The 16,672-nt window shown below is 53.7% G+C and overlaps 1 protein-coding gene across 11 annotated transcripts in view; it reads right to left on the bottom strand.

Moving 5' to 3' along the window:
• The window catches only part of SLC38A10 (solute carrier family 38 member 10), a 42,236-nt gene that overhangs the window by 8,600 nt on the left and 16,964 nt on the right, over positions 1-16,672 (bottom strand). For all 11 annotated transcript variants that reach the window (XM_023651801.2, XM_023651799.2, XM_023651800.2 and 8 more), the window contains 3 exons: positions 16,275-16,386; positions 14,948-15,054; positions 4,522-4,678 (listed from right to left, as the gene is read on the bottom strand). In XM_023651801.2, the coding sequence (XP_023507569.1) occupies positions 4,522-4,678; positions 14,948-15,054; positions 16,275-16,386 (376 nt within the window). The remainder of the gene's footprint in view (positions 1-4,521; positions 4,679-14,947; positions 15,055-16,274; positions 16,387-16,672) is intronic.

Genomic DNA, 16,672 nt, shown 5'->3' with positions numbered 1-16,672 from the left:
GACTCTCAACTGTTTGCGGGGCCCGGGGCTCCCCGACCCGGCAGGCCACTGGCCCGGCCTCCACCCTTCGCAGCTGTCTGCAGGCAAAGGACACGGTGTTTCCTAAAACGGAACCGAGCTCTTCATCGGGACAGTTGGCCAGCAACGCCTCTTGGCTGCAGTGAAACCAACATAAAACTTCAGAATTAGTAACTGAAAGCCCCATGCCTACTCTGCTTCCGATGGTGACATAGCCTCAGCTTGCGCAAAGACAGGAAACCGCCCTGGGTGGCTGGTGGCTCTCCCGCCAGTGAGAGCCAGGCAACAAGTGGGAGCCGGGCGGCTCTGGCCCCAACTTGTCCTGGGAGGCAAGCAGCAGTTGGGCTCAGGAGCAGCCCACAGAGGGCGTGCCATAGCCAGTTCAAACCCCAGGGGGCTCCCAAAGGGTCCTCCCTGGTCAGCTGCTGGCTGCCCCATGTCGCTCGTCCTCAAGGTCGTCACTTCCAGTTACCGAAAACGATGACTTGCCAGCAATCCCAGGCGAAGGGAACCAGACCCAGGAAAATTCCATGTTGAGGCCTCATTCTGTGGGCGGTGGGAGCTCCCCAACTGCTTGGGCAGTCTGGGATGTCAGCGGCCTCCCTCCACACTCAGAACAGCACTGCATGGTGACAAGGGACACACTTACCCTCCTGACGGTGAGTCAGGCCGGGAGCGCCCTGAGATAGGCCGACAGAGGGCTGCCCATCAGGTGCTCTTTTCCAGCATCCAGTGTGGGCACCAGTCACTCTGTAAGGCTGGCTCAGGGAGAAGGGGCCAGGCGGACTGGACCTATGACTCTGTCTCTGGGGTCCAGGACGCATGGCAGTATGGGGGGTATGACATCTAGAGCCGCCCCTGTCCACTGAGATGAGGAAATCTGCACCCGAGGCTGGTTTCCACTTTGGAAGGCAGGGCCGGGGGCTAGGGCTCCTCCTTGTTGACTCCCCTCTGAAACCACCGTCCCAAGTCTGGGGGTGCACCCTGCTAGTCACAGACATCGACCCACCTCTGAGCATCTTGTGATCAATAAAGATGGAAGAAGTCATCTCCGACTGCCCAGCACCAAATTAAAGTGACTTTTAAAATTACACCTGAGTCCCACAGATGGAGTCCCTGTCAACTGGAAAACAGCCCCAAGTTCAGGAGACGCGCAGGACCCCAGGGCCATGCACTCAGAAGCAAGAGCAGCCAGCCGACATTACTTTAAAAAGCCCGGCCCTGCTTTTGGGTAACTTTCCCAATAACTGATTTCTGCCTTTCCTTCCAAGTGCCTGCCTCCACGCTGTCCTGAGAAAGGATAACTTGCTAAGGGCTCATTTCTGAAACCCACTCTTCTTGACTTAGCTGGCAGGGAAACCTTGACTACCACATTCTCTCATCTTTTCGAAGATGTGGGAGTCTCAACGGCCCCTTGGACCCTAGTGTCCCGGCGGGTGGTGGCCGTGGCACCAGTCTGGCTCCCTCCTCATGGTTCTCCTGCAAACAGGCGCGTCTGCCACGGGCAGGAGGTGGAGGCGGGGGTGCTGTTCCTTGGGGGACCTACGAGGGTGGGCCGAGGTGACTCAGGGCAGGACACAGAAGGCAGCGCCCTCCCTGCCCGAGGGACCCTTCCGAATCTGGCCACGCTGGCGCAGTTATCTGGACAGCGCCAACGAGCTCGCTGCCGCAGCCTCGCACACAGGCAGAGAAGCTGGACAGAAAGCACAAGCAGCGGGAGGGGGCGTGACACGCAGCATGGGGGCTGTTAAAGCCCCTGCTCCCCGGGCACGGGACAGCTGAGGCAGGACCATGCTGCTCCCAGACTAGAGAGAAGGCAGCCATGCGTGGAGCCAGTCTCCCTCACACGCACACTGGCATCTGTCACAGTTCGGATACTTTCCCGCCTGTGTGCACAGGGCTGTGCTGGTGACAGGCAGCAGTCGAGGGAGTCCCTGGGAGAAGCACTGTGATGGAGCAGAGGGAGGGGAAGTGGCGAGCTCCCACTCCGGCCTGTGGTCACCCTCCGCGACCTGAGTGCGAATGCACGGATGCGTAGTTGCTGCCCACAGGCCCTCCTCCTTTCCATGCCACTGAAGGCCTGATCTGCTCTCCTGCCAGGCACCCAGAGGCCCAGCCTGCCCCTTCCTCTTCTCTCTCCCCAAGCAGAAGCACAGCTGTGTCGCTCCCTCTGGGGGGATGAGATGAGTCAGACAACACATGTAGGCCAAGGCTGCTCCCCAACACTGCCAATGGGGTGCAGACGCTGGGAGGAGAAAGGGGACGTGGCTGTAGTCAGAGGGAGCCGAGAGTGTTACGAAGACCGCGCCGCCCTGCCAGACCTCTAGGGCGCTATCAGACAGGAGATAAATGGCCTAATTTGCCTTTTTTTTAAATGGATAATTGCCTTGAGAGCCTCTGCAGGGCTCAGCAACCTCTTCCCTCCACACCTGCTGTGCACCTCACCAGCACGTGCGTGGGCTCCGCATGCGTGGGCTCCGCACTCACAGAGCATGCCAGGCTGTGTGTGCCTGTCACATGTGTCCCCAGGAGGGCAGGACTCCCATTGGCAGTCCCAGGGCCGGTGCAGGGCGCTAAGAAAGTCTGTACCATTTTGGCCTCTGTGACATCAAAGAGACCAATAAAACTATGCTCACAAGCCAACAGGCAGAAGTCGGATGGGGTGCGCACACGGCAAAGGTCCCTATGGACCCAGCTCTGCTTCAACGAGGCAACCCATCAATTACAGGGGAGGCCAGGGGTGAGAAAAATGGAGAAGGCGCTACAAACAAACGGCATGTGGTTCCGAGAGGGGCCATGTGTTTTGTTACAGCCTCGTGGAAGAAATGGAAACCAGATGTGGCCGCGGCGGGCTCCAGGTGAGCCAGCGGCCCGCGGCCCGCCTCCATGACAGGATGCAGCTGCTCCCGCCGGCCGTGGGCTGGAGGCCGCGCAGCAACATGGGGACAAGCAGCTTGGTGCTGCCTTAATGCTGAGAAATCCACTACCGGGCAGGTCTGCAGCCGGCTGAGACAGAGAACACCAGTGCCCAAGTCCACTTCTGTCCCCATAGTACACAGGGCCAAGGAACCCAGCAGGTGTCAAGAGGGGTGAGCGTATGACGTCCACCTCCCTCTTCAAGTGGATTTTTCCCGTCCAAGTTACCAAATCTGTGAAACTCGGCTTGGATGCCCAGGCAGCTTCTGGCCACTCCAACTTGTTTCTCTGCTGAACCCCACTATTCCCAGGGGCCCTCTCTGCAAGGAACCTGCAAAGGGGGAATCTTCTCGCCAGCCCTCGCCATCCTAGGAAGGCACACGAGCGCACGCCCCAATACTCCGGGCTCAGGGACCCCCAAGAAGAGAGCCCAGAGAGACTGCTCTCTGCAGGGGAGTTTGTGTGGGATGCTGACTCCAGCCGGGGCTCTCCAAGCACAGGGAGGAAAAACCGGAAGAGACGGGAACAAATCCGAGGGCCACGTGCCTCCAACTGCTGGCAGGCTCGCCGGCACCAGCAAGCACGCGGAGCACGTTCACCTCTCTTGCCAGCCGTTCGGGACCCTTCCCCTGTCAGTCACGGTAGGTGGGGAGCCCAGGCTCCTACCAGGGCAGGCACTCCTTAGCCATCACCGCCAAAGGCACCTGAAATCCACCAGCAAACGGCACTGCTTCCCTACGGGGCCTCCCCCCAGAGGCATGCTGGGCGGGCAGCGTGGCCAATCTCAATCCAAGCCAGGGGTCTCTCTGCAGGGGAGGTGAGCCAGACACTCAAGTACGCACCATTCATGTGAATGCATAAAAACCAACCAGTGTCAGGGCAGAAGCCCCCAGAATGAATGTTACCGCAGACACCACCTGAGCCTGATGCGGCCGGGCAACAAGGGGCCAGCGTGGAGGTAGCCGTCCCTGCGCCTCCCTCCCATCTCTGCCTGGGGGGGGCCAAAGGCTTCAAGAAGCCTCTTTTCTCTCAGCTCCCCAAGCACCAACCACCCCCAGACACAATGGAGTCCCTACTGTACTCTGGAAAGCCACGCTTGGAAACCATGCACCCCCGCACCCCCACGAGTGCACCCACAGGTGGGTGTCAGGGCCACAGCACAGGCGGGGCCTTCTGGGGTGGGCCTGCAGCTGCAGGAGGGAGTGTGGGCCGTCACTCTAGCAAGGGCAAGTGACAACACCGTGACACAGTACAGCAAGCCAAGGGGGCATCACTGACTTTGTCCACATGAAACCTGGCTCGAAATTTACACCCTTAAAACGAAACAAATGTGAGCAACAGCCACAAATTTACTTACCTCTTAGTGCACTGAATGGTGGGCAGTGAGACCCAAGCCCTGCTGTCCACCATCCATTGTCTGTCCCCTGCACTCAGGCGGCCGCCCACTACTAGCCCCCTGAATGTCCCCTGCCCCCGCCCTCCATCACCCTACAGGACGGAGGCAGCTGGCAGGTGAGACAGCCTGCGTCTCATAACCCTGAGGTGATGCTGCCTGGGCAGCCATGTGTGTACCTGAGAGTCACCTACCTGGGAGCCGGGCCACCTCCACCTTCATGGCACCCTCGGCCTCTCCAAGCGGGTTGCCAGGGGCTTCCTTTGCCAAGTCCATGGGGGTCTCCTCATTCACGGACAGGGTGATGTATGTGCTGACCACCAGGATGCCCACACCGACCCACAGCACCACCTGGAGGAGGAAAAGACCCAGGAGCAAAAGAGGTCACATATTCCCCCTCCCCAACCCTTCCCAGGGCAGGTGGGAGGTGTGGGGGTATGCAGCCCCCTCTGTGAGCGCAATGGGAGGGACTGGGGGCACAGTGCGCGCAGGCCATGATCCTATCTGCCAACCAGCGCCCCTGACCACTAGGAGATGAAGGTGCTGCACTGATTAATGTGACAGCATCATTGGCCAAACCTGCTGGAGCTGCACTGGTGATGTGGGGAGGGGCTGGCGGGGGGGTTGCACCAGGGGAGCCTGAAGGAAGCTGGGGCGTTGTGCATGAACAGAGGGGCCTGCTCGCTGGCAGAGCACAGTGACCAGGCCTGCTGGAGAGGCCAGGCCTGCTGGAGAGCCTGGCGCTGGACACGCCTGCACTCACGGCTACAGAGACTGGGCCCCTTGACAGCTTTGCCCAGAGGAGCAAGAATCTCAGGGCAACTGTCCAGCTTGAAGGTGGGCCCTTGCATGTCCCACCCCCTCCCCCAGTGGCCATGTAGACGGAAGGCCCAGACCACTGGGTGCCTGGCTCCTCACAGCCCAAGTATGAACAATCTGTCCCCCAAAGTCACCTAGCAGGCCCAGACGGGGACACAGCCGTGGAGGAGGCGGCTCCTTGCCCGCTTTAGCTGGGGGTGTCCACTGGTGCTGCCCAGTAAGCTGCACTGGAGGCATGCCTGAGAGTCAAGGGGCCTCGTCCCCGTCCCTCCTTTGAGGGACCCCACAGCTGATCCTAAATGCTGCCCTCAGTAATTCAGTACAGCAACCCCACATTATATAACTGTCTCCCCCTGCAGCTCCTGCTATTTTAAGACGTGCACATGCTGGACCAGTGCTCTCTGTGCCATTCATGCCACCACAGCAGTGGATGCTGCTATTTCTGCCCTGCCCGGGCCCAGCCCACCCGGCTCTCCCCAGGGGGCAGTAACTCCTGGTTCTGCAGAGTTCTGCAGGAGAGGAGCCCGTGAGGCGGCCTGCCGGAGAGCCAGGGAGACCCCGCCACCCTCCTCCGCCCAGGCTCAGAGCCAGAACTCAGAACCCTTTTCTGAAAGGCATGTTGACTCTAAAAATATCAGATCAAAGGAACCAGTGAGACTTTCCTAGGTCCAACACAATTAGAGAAGAGAGATTTCCACAGGAAGAAAGGACCCGTACTCCTGAAGGGGATGCTGACAGCTAGGAAAAAACCTCAGGGAAAAAGTCCATTTTCTTCACTGCCACTCCAGGAACACTGAGCTGGGTCAGTGCTCATGGACACAAAGTGTTAGCCATGCTCCTGGGGTCAGCCATGGTGCAGGAGGCCTGGCCATGGTGTCGCAAGGGGCCCTCTGGTAGTGACCCCTAGCCAGCACAGTCAGGTGCTGGCGGCCGCCTGAGGTGCGTGCAGGGATGCAGTGGGATTTGTGCCTCTGGTCGGAACAGCATCTGCAGACTCCACAATACACAGCTCAGGGCAGAGCTCCTGAGCCCCGCCCTTCGCCCCAATTATTTTCTTAAAAGTGTGTGGCTGCTCAGCTTCAGCTGTGTGCCCACAGATCAGCATATCACATCTTCTTACCATGAAGGGAAAATTTGTGGAGCAATGATGGTGTCCGAATATGACCAAAGTAGTTTTAAAAAATTAAGAAAGAAAGAAACTTTAAATCTCTCTCATTTCATATTTTTCCAGGCAATGGCAGAAATGACGTCGCTGAGAAATAACAACAAAAAATTCACGTCCCAACTTGGACTCCTGCAGCCCTGAGAGGGTAATCGCCACACCTGAGCGAGAGCCCTGAAATACTGAAATGGGAAAAAGAGCGACTCCACCCACTACCACCAGCCAGTCGGGAGGAAGACAGTTCCAGAATGACACCGAGAACAGCACTTGGGGGGAATTCTGTGAGCCTGGGGTTCCCCACGCCCCGGGGCAGCAACAAAACCCCATTCACCTCCAGGCCTTGGTTTGAGCCGTGCTAAAATGGTCTTGACACAAAGATGAAGACATTTGACTGGTCACTGTACGTCAGGTATTTTTACGAGGACATCAATGAACATTTCCATGGGAGACTGACAAGCCAAAGGCAACATTTCATCCAAGACTTCGAAAGATTTATTTCAACACGCAACTTCCTGGGCTTAATGAAAAAAATCAAATGCAAAATAAAAAACATTAACTCTGTCAATGCTGAGAGATAGCGAGCTTCCTGAGAAAGATCAAGAAAACCTCAGCTTAAGGTCGATTTAAGAAGAAGGGCCTGCATGGAGCCAGGAGTTCCAGAAAATGAACCCAGCTCCATGTGGCACTGCACATACCTGCCACTGCCACCTGCCTGAGATATCCCATGTCCCCACTTGCAGAGCATGTCCTTCGTCTCCCCAATCTGGTGGCAGTCGCCACCCTCTCTCTTTGCCAAGACCCCACTCGTCTCCTGACACACCTGGCTTGCAAGCCACCCCTGGGCTGTGCGGGGCACTTGCCAGCTGACCGCTGTCCATAGCGTGAGCAGCCTGCTGGCCCAGCCAGAGCCTTTGTCACGGGGCACATATCCCAGCTCTCCACTCTCACCCTTTCCTTTGAAGAAACACCACGGGCCCACGAAAACACCCAGGCAGAGAAGCCAGAGACGCCCAGCTTGAGGGGAACCATGGCATTAACGCCACAGGCATCAGTGAGGACACGTGGGGTTGTGCCTGACACGGAGCGAGTCTCAGTCCCCAGGGTGAAGCTCATGCAGTGACCAGACTGCAGTCTGCAGGTGGCAAGTGCTGGAAGGCAAGAGTCAGCCAGAGCCAGGCGGGAACAGACCCACGTGGCAGCATGTGGCGCCCCAGGGGGGCCGGGCATGTGGAAAGGGCACAGGTGTCGCCCAAGTCCCCTGAGGCACTGACTGCAGACCTGTCCCACAGACACAAGGCTTCTATGAGGCCCCAGGATGAGTGAGCGGCCAGAGCTCCTGGGTTCCTGCTTGGCCACTGAGGTTGGGAAGCTGACTGCTGAACGTAGGCAAAGAGGAGTGGTCGCTGGTTCTCCCAAAGTCCCCAGTGAGGAGAGACACAGCCCCTGTACGGGTCGGCAGCGGTGGATGGACCAGGAACTCAGGTGGAGCCAGTGTGGGGAGCAGGGGCTGCCACGGCCCTGTCGGGTCCCCCTCTGGGGCCCGAGCCTGGCCCCTCAGCACGCACCTTCCGGGTACAACTTTCTGCGAGTCCAGAGGGCTGCTCCGACCCGGCAAAAGGGAGATAAACGTGCCCCATGTGCCGGACATCCGCCTTCACGGAGCCCTGATGACGCTGAGTCCTCCCAGCCCAGGCAGGGCCAGCCAGGAGGAGACGTGCAAATACACCCTGACATCTTAGCCCAGGCTTGGAAAACCAGGGGCTCGGCCTGGGGCCCACGCACAACCTGGCATCCCAGAGTACCCCTGAACAGTGACCCGTAGCCTCCATCTCTGCTCAGGGTCCCCAACTCAAGAGCAGAGAGAAGCAGCCAGGGGTGAGGAGCACACGTTCGCTGTCCCTCCTGACACCTCCAGGTGTCTGCAGACCCGCAGGCTCACGTGCTGCAGCTCAGTACCGAGACAGGTCAGCCTGTAGGCAGGGCTGCTGCCCTGCAGCCACACGCCCCAATTACGGTCTCCAGGCCGGCGTGGTCAGTGTCAGGCAGGCACCCAGCCAGCACGTGGACTCCAGCTGAGGGTCTTGGGGGTCATGCTCTGCTTCAGATCAGATGGCCAACCCGTGGGGGCTCATTTCTCTGCGAGTCGCGGTGCACGTTTACTTACTGACATCTTCTCAGGAGCAAAGGGTTGGCCTTCGGACGCCCACCCCAGGCGCTGCTACTCTCTCGCTCCTTGCCCCAGGAGTGGTCCTCCTTGCCCTGGAGAACAGCTGCATGGAGGCCTGGTGCAGGCTGGGCTGTGAACACTTCCTCCTGGCTCTGGGCTCCCACCCGCCCCTCCTTGGCAATCTTCTTGGTAGCCTGTCAGAACCTCCTGCTCCCTCTGCTGGCTTCCAGGCAACAGCGCATCAATTCCAGAAGCATCAATTCCAGACAATGGAACCCAAGCTCCTCTGTGTCAGTCAGGACTAGAGAGACCCTCTGATTTCTCCAATTTTCAAGTTACAGGGTGAACCACACAATGGCGGATAAGGGCCAACTGTGTTCTCACAGTTCCAGCATATTCTTCCGAGGACGTTTCCCAGAAGGTCCATGCTCCCCACCTTTCTTGGCTCCTCTGGAGGTCCGTGGGGGGGAACAGGCCCCGCAGCGCCCAGGAGAGCTCAGGCAAGCTGGGCGAGCCAACTCGGCTTCACGCCAGGTCTGTGCCTTCCTCAGGAGCGGCAGCCAGAGCTCCCAGGATGGGGCGGGGGGAGAACGGGGGACAGGTACCCTGCCACATCCCAAGCAGATGCCCTTAGGCCCCAGGCCTGGCATGCCAAACTCCTGCCACATTTCTGAGTGTGTTCCTCAGAAGACTCGTCTTTGGAAATAAAACACGGCAGCACGTACCAACACTACACCACAGTCTATGGTCCAGAACTGACTCACAATGTAGCTCACCAGGACACTGACTCAGAGGGAGAAGCTTTAGCATCTTCTCCACACAGGCTCAAAAAGTAGTTAATAAAATTCAACAAGCTCTGTAGATTTTAAAAACCACAGTAAAACTGGCAGAGAGTGCTTCCTTAACACGATTCCGCGTGCGTTTATGTCTACGTACACACCAAGGCGTGAGAAAAAGCCAGCATTAAACAGTTAAACACTAGAAGCTGTTCCAATTGAGGCAGGAAGACGACAAGCTGGGCCCTCACATCACCAACGCCACGGCCAGGGCTGCGAGACAACACACAGACGAGAGAAAGAAAAGTCGTAACAAAGGAAAAGAAGAGTGAAATTATCAAGAGATTCTGTGACAGTCCAGTAAGGTAAAGGGCTAAAAAGTTAATATATGAAAATCTGTAGCCTTCCTATATACAAACAACAAGCAGTTAGACAAACCAGTGGAAGAAGGGATCCCCATCTCCCAGACATGGTACGGGAGGTGTGCGGTGTCTGCGAGACGGAGACAGAGAAGAGGGCCCAAGAGGGGATGAGACTGAGCACACGCCCGTTCGTGCACAGGGAGACTCACGAGCACAGACTGCAGGCGAGCCAGATACAGATGATTCTCTCTAAATTAATGTACAGCGCCAATGACTTCCACTTAGACCAAAAAGCAAAAAGCTGGACTTGTTTTTGTTTAGAGTTAGATTGGCTGATTCATACGTTCATATTAAAAATAAACAAGCAAGAGTATCCAGAATGTTATTAATAAAGGTGAAGAAGAGGGATTAGCATTGAAGTGTTTCAGAGCAGGCGGCACTACCTCAAGACCGGGTAATTAAAACAGTGTGGAAGGCCACGTGACTAGACAGGCCAGCTGGTGAATTAAAACATAAGACCCAAACTAGGCCTAAATATGTACAAGAATTTACTATATGAAAGCAGTAACATTCCTATCAGTGATGGATTAATAGTGTTCTGACAACCAGGGAACCATTTGGAAAAAACTTAGGATGCCAACTCTGTTTCTTTCATCCAAATAAAATACAGGTGGATCAAAGATTTAAATGAAAAAATGAAGTCATGAAAGTACAAGAAGAACTGAGGGAAAATTTTTTTTAAGTAATACTGGAGTGGGAGGGTCTTTCTAACTATGACTTTTTCCCTCCTAAAAAGAATCTGATGGACTAAAACACTGGGACTTGACAAACTGGGAAAAATATTTGCAATTCGGCAGGCAATGGGTTAATTTCCTCATATTCTAAGGGGTTCCTAAAACTCACTAAAATCACCTCACTGAAGACAATGGTGAACCACTTTGGCAGCTGAGACTTGAGGGGCGAGACCCCAGAGAACAGAGAGAAGCACTGAGGTGCCTCTAGGTCAGGCTTCCCGATCAGTGGTGCTGAGCACAGGGATAACAGAGCAGCAGCCCAGAGCTGGCACACATGCGTAGGGCTGGGCACCAGGAATTGAGAGTGAGGGCTCCCCAGCAGCCAGGACTTGAGGGGCTATGATCTTGGAGAAGAGGAAACTCAGAGAAAAATACCCACGTTCTGTGTGCAATTCTCCCCAAAGCACGTGCCAGCTGCCAGCTGTGCAGAGTGTCCCACGAGAGCAGATGCCAGGAAGATGAAACCGAAGCAGGGCACTAGGCAATCTGAGGGTGATGGTGCTTAGTTAGACCCGGGAAGGGCCATACCCTAGGAGTGAGAGCAGACCAGAAACAGGTTCGCCTCAGCTGGACACAGGCCTTCTGCCTGCCTTCCGTCGGCTGGATGGAAGACAACATCACCCAGAACCCCTCCAATTTCTCAAACATAATGTCCACAAACTACCAAGCATGCCAGGAGACGGGACCAAGGGACAGAAAACCAAGAGGCCACAAGGATCGGTATAAATAAATATTGACTATCTGAAACAAGAATAATGTCTTGGGGCTGACCCCGCGGCTGAGTGGTTAAGTTCACATGCTCCACTTCGGCGGCCCAGGGTTTCACCGGTTCAGATCCTGGGTGCGGACACAGCACCACTCAGAAGGCCACGCTGAGGCAGCATCCCACATAGCACAACCAGAGGGACCTACACCTAGAATATACAACTATGTACTGGGGGGCTTGGAGGAAGAGAAGAAAAGGAACGAAAAAGAAGACTGGCAACAGATGTTAGCTCAGGTGCCGATCTTTAAAAAGAATAAAAAATAATACTGTCTTGCAGGGATTAAAGTATATGTAAAATTAAAACACACAAAAACAACAGCACCAAAAGCCAGAGGAGGATAAATGGAGTTAAAATATCACAGGATACTTGCCTTATCTGGGAAGTGGTAATAAAAACTAATTTACAGTCAACTCTAATAAGTGAAGGATTCATATCAAACTGCTTTGCATAACCACTAGAAGAACAGAAAAATACAATGTCAGCTAATAAAGGAATAAAGAAGAAATACTTAAAATGCTCGATGTATACAAAAGCCAGCAAGAAAAAAAAAGAACAGATGGGACAAAAAAACCAAAGAGTAAGATGGAAGCGTTAATCCCCCCAAAATCAGCAATTACATTAAACTGTAAATAATCTTAAATACTCCTGTTAAAAGCTTGGATAAAAACAAAACAAAAACCAACTATATGCTATTATGCTGAGACACATCTTAAATATAAAGGCATAGAGAGATCAAAAGAGAAAGGATGGAAAAAACTATATTGTGCAAATATAAACCCAAAACAAAGCTAGGTTAGCTACATTATATCAGACAAGGCTGACTTTAAGGAGAGAAGCATTTCCAAAGATTAAAAGGGGGCATTTCACAAGAAAAAGGGTCAGTTTAACAAGATATAACAATCTTAAATCTGTATGCTCCTAATAACATAGCCTCAAAATAAAAAGCAAAACTTGATACACAAGATGAACAAATCTACAATTACAGTGGAAATTATCATTCCTTTCTCATAATGATAAATGAAAAGATTAAAAAGTCAGTAAAAATATTTAAACCTGAAAATCACAGTTAGTAAACTTGACCTAACCATACATAGGACACTGCATTCAACAACTGCAGACCGCACAGCCCACTGAACATCCTCAGAGTAGGCGATGTGCTGGGCCACAAAGCCCATCTCAACCAACGTTCAAGGACTGAAATTCTTCAGTGTGTGTTCTCCAGCCACAGGAGGATTATGCTTGAAATCAGAGATTACTAGGAAATCCCCAAAAGTTTGAAAATCTATAAAAGCCATAAAAGAAAGAAAAAACAGCAATGGAAATTAGAAAATGTTGTAAATTGAATGATGATGCCAATTCTGCGATCTGTAGTTCGGTGCAACCCCAATCGAAAGCCAACAGGCTGCTCTGGGGGAAGCGACGAGCTGATTCTAGTTTAGTTGGAAATGCAAAGGGCCAACACTGGGAAAGACCATCCTGAAGAAGAGTAATGTTGCAGGACTTGTACTGCCTGACCAGACTCCTCAGAAAGCCACAGCCAGCAAAACAGGGCAGCGCCAGTACAAGAGAGAGACCGACAGACCAGTGACAGAAGAGTCCCCCATCCACAGGTGACTGATGACAGTGGAGCTGCTGCAGTGCCATGGGGAGAGGAGGGTGCTGAGCAACTAGACAGCCATATAGAGAACACGAGCCTCACCCCTACCTCACACCATCAAGTCCAGATGGAGCATTGATCTAAATGTGACGGGTAAAATAAAAAGCCTCCACACTGTAACAGGAAATTATCTTCAGGACCATGGGATAAGCAAAAATTTCTTAAATAGTACATAAAAAGCACCCAGCAAAAGAAAAAGATCAATAAACTGAACCACACTCAAATTAAGAACATCTGTTAATCAAAAGGTGTCATCAAGAAAGTGAAAAAGGAGGCCGGAATCGTGACCGAGTGGTTAACTTTGTGCGCTCTGCTTCGGTGGCCCGGGGTTTTGCCCGTTTGGATCCTGGGTGCGGACATGGCACTGCTCATCAAGCCATGTTGAGGCGGCATCCCGCATTCCACAGCTGGGAGGACCCACAACTGAAAAAAATATACGCAACTATGTACCGGGGGGCTTTGGGGAGAAAAGGAAAAATAAAATATTTAAAAAGAAAAAGAAAGTGAAAAGGAAGCCAAAAGTGAGAAAAAATATTTGCAATATATATTTCTGAAAAAAGACATCTAGAATCTTTTAAAATCTTCCGCAAATCAATAAGAAAAAGACAGACAAAGCAATAGATAAAAAGTGGGCAAGACTTGAAGGCCTTCACCAAGGGAGACCCCCACACAGCTATGAGCCCATGCAAAGGTATTCAGCATCATCAGTCACCTGGGAATCACAAACTAAAACTCAAGTGAGGTACCGCTACACACCTGGCGGAAGGGCTAGGATTTGGAGAAGGGGCAGCAGATGTGAAAGCAACTGGAATTCTAATATGGTCCTGAGGACCACTTTGGAAAACTAGGAAAAGTTTGGCAAAATCTACAAAGCTGGATGGACATAAGCTGGAATCCAGCAATGCCCACCTCAGTGAATAATTGACCAAGCACACACATGCGCAGAGAGGTGTGGGGAGCAGCCCACGCAGGACGCTGCCTGCTCTGCGTGAACTGTGGTAGACCCGTGCAATGGAAGATCACACAGCAAGGAGAAGGCACAGACCACCTGCCCCACAGTAACAGGTGTGGTTATGGGGTAAGGAGGCCAGAAACATGCCAATACATAAGACTCCCTTCATGCCCACTCAAAGGACAGGCAAAATTATCCCAAAATGTCAGAAGGCGGACGAGCAGCAATCTTTGGGGAGGAAAGCCTGCAATGTGCCCCAGAGAAGCTTTGGGTGCTGGAATGTTCTATATCTGCCCTGGACGGTGGTTCCGAGGCTGGGTTCACTTAGCAAACACCTACCAAGCTGTACAGGAGAATTATGTGTATATTTGCTGAATGTATACCATACTGCTGAGAAATTTACCAAAATATATCAATAAGCAAAAGCTCAACAAGTCCATAAAAGCTGAGCACGGGGAATGGAGACTTCCCAGGAAAAGAAATGCAGGGGCTTCTACACACCTGAAGAGACGCTCACTGTCGCTCCTGGGAAGCCGAGACGGCCCCCTTCGTCTGATGAAGGGAAAGAGGCTGGTGCTAAGCTGTGGAGCGACAGCGGCTGATCTTGACACAGCCACCTGGCGAAAGCCACGCAGTTACGCATGCTCACACCCTTTGTTTTGAAGTTTTTAAAAGCTTCCTAGGATACTTTCTCAAAGATATTGGAACGCTCGTGTGCACAGATGTTCGTCGTTGTTCTGTCTGTAACAGCAAGAGACTGGAGAGGCAACTCCACCAGAGACAGCCCCTCGTGAGGTAACAGGGGTGGCCTCAAGCGGGAATGGTGATGGGAAGCAGCGAGAGGTGTGAGCCCACAAACGGACAATCCAGTCACCACACAGACACACATACAGAGAAAAGCTGTTCAGAGAAGTTGCTGCGACACACACACCAAGCCCCCTGGGAACCACCCTACAAAAGTGGTGGTGGCTCCAGGTGGCCCTGTGGTGCAAAGACTGCTGACCTTGGCTTACCCCATGTTTCCCAGACTCACGGGACCAAGTACCTTTGTCCTAAGAAACTCCTAACTGGTTCACGGAACGCGACTGAGAACCCGCCTCCTCTTCTCCCCACCCCAGATCAGTCCCGGGCGGGCGGGGCAGAGAGGCTGTGAGCAGCACTCACCTGGGAGGAAAGGGCGTTCTTGTGGATTTTCTTATAGATCAGAGCCGGGCAGATGAAGCAGATGAGGCTTCCCATCGTCGCGCCCGTGAGGCCCAGGATCGTCTCCACTGGGGACAAGAAGCAACAGGAAGGGCTGAGCGCCAGCAGGTGAACCAGCCTTGCCACCAAGGCTTCTCTGGGCCCACCTCTGGGACACTAGCAAGGAGCAGAGGCACACCCTTCTGTGCCCACAAGGACACTTAGGGGCATCCCATCTGTCACCATGGACAGAGCACAGTGTGGGGTCTGGGAACCTGGGGCTGCTCCTTTCCCACTATGGAGTCTCGGGCAAGTTCCCTCCTCTCTGTGCCTCAGTTTCCTTGCCAGTGAAACGGGGCTAACTGCTCCTGCCCTTGGTTGTGTGAGCCTAAGTGAGGCAGTAGGAGCCAGCCTCTTCCTGTGGAGCCCAGCACAAAGAGAGCTCAACCCTGCTCTGATTCTTCATACGGCCTCTGGGCATCTGGGTGCCCAGCAGGGGCTTTTCAGATGGCTTTTTTTTTTTTTGGTGAGAAAGATTTGCCCTGAGCTAACATCTGTTGCCAATCTTCCTGTATTTTGTATGTGGGACGCCTCCAAAGCACGGATGATGAGTGGAGTAGGTCCGTGCCCGGGAACTGAACTTGCGAACCTGGGTCACCCAAGTGGAGTGTGCGGAACTTTAACCACTCAGCCAGGGGGCCAGGCCCTGGATGGCTTGTCTTAAATCACCCCACCCGCTGCTCTGCGAGCGACTGGCAGGACCTGTGCTAGGACAGACGTGGCAGCCAGGAGCCTGAAAGGTGGGGCCTCTGGGTTGTCACCTGGGGAGGGCACACGCAGGTTCCACTCAATATCTGATGACAATGAGCTCTGTCTGTCTGCTGGCAGTAGGACAAGTCTTGCTCAGGGCCTTCACTTTTTCCCTGGATGACACTCAGCAAAGTCAGGGGTCGACAGCAAGGAAGGAGTTGCTTTACGAACTCTAATGTCACAAGTCGGCCTGCGTCCCTACACTGGAGTCTCTGACCAGGCGTCAACTGCTGAGGTTTCACGCATGTTTGTGGTTCTCTTGAGCTGTTACGTTTTGTCCTATGCCATTCTCAGGGCGCCAAAGAAAAAATCACCTGAGAGTCTCTAGACTTTCTCAGGAGACCAGAGGGGATGGCAGGAAGATTCCGGGTGACCTTGTTGAACAGCAAGACTCGAGGCAGATGCCCCTGGGGCCCCACGTGTAACAGCCAGGATGGAGAGGAACACAGAGCGGAAGAGCCAGCAGGAAACCAGGCTCCGGAGCAGCCCTCCCACTTACCATTTGGGATCAGGATTCCACCAACCATGGTTCCAAACACAATCGAGAGAGTGAGCGCTTTAAACCGCAGAGGGGGCATGTAGCCGCCAGCGGCAAAGGTCCCGTCTTTTTGCTACGTGAGAAAAAAAAAAATCGTTTTGAAATGACTGACTTCTTCTACTACTCTATTGGAAGCAGGCCCTTAAAGGGCTCTTCCAACAGCCCAGGAAGGTGTGGCTGCAAGGCCGGGAGGGGAGCGCTCCCAGGGCAATCAGATTTGGCTGAGCAACTTTAATGTGAACCCGCAACCCGAACCCGCCAGAGTCCAGGAAGGCATAGGCTGCTCCTCGCTCAGGTATGGGATGTCAATTTTATCATCTCGTTTAGGAAAGTTAGTATCAAGTCCTTCCGTTTTCCTT

Source organism: Equus caballus, chromosome 11 (assembly GCF_041296265.1).
Source record: "Equus caballus isolate H_3958 breed thoroughbred chromosome 11, TB-T2T, whole genome shotgun sequence".
In the NCBI taxonomy this organism is placed as follows: Eukaryota; Metazoa; Chordata; class Mammalia; order Perissodactyla; family Equidae; genus Equus; species Equus caballus.
This window is presented reverse-complemented; position numbering and strand designations above follow the sequence as displayed.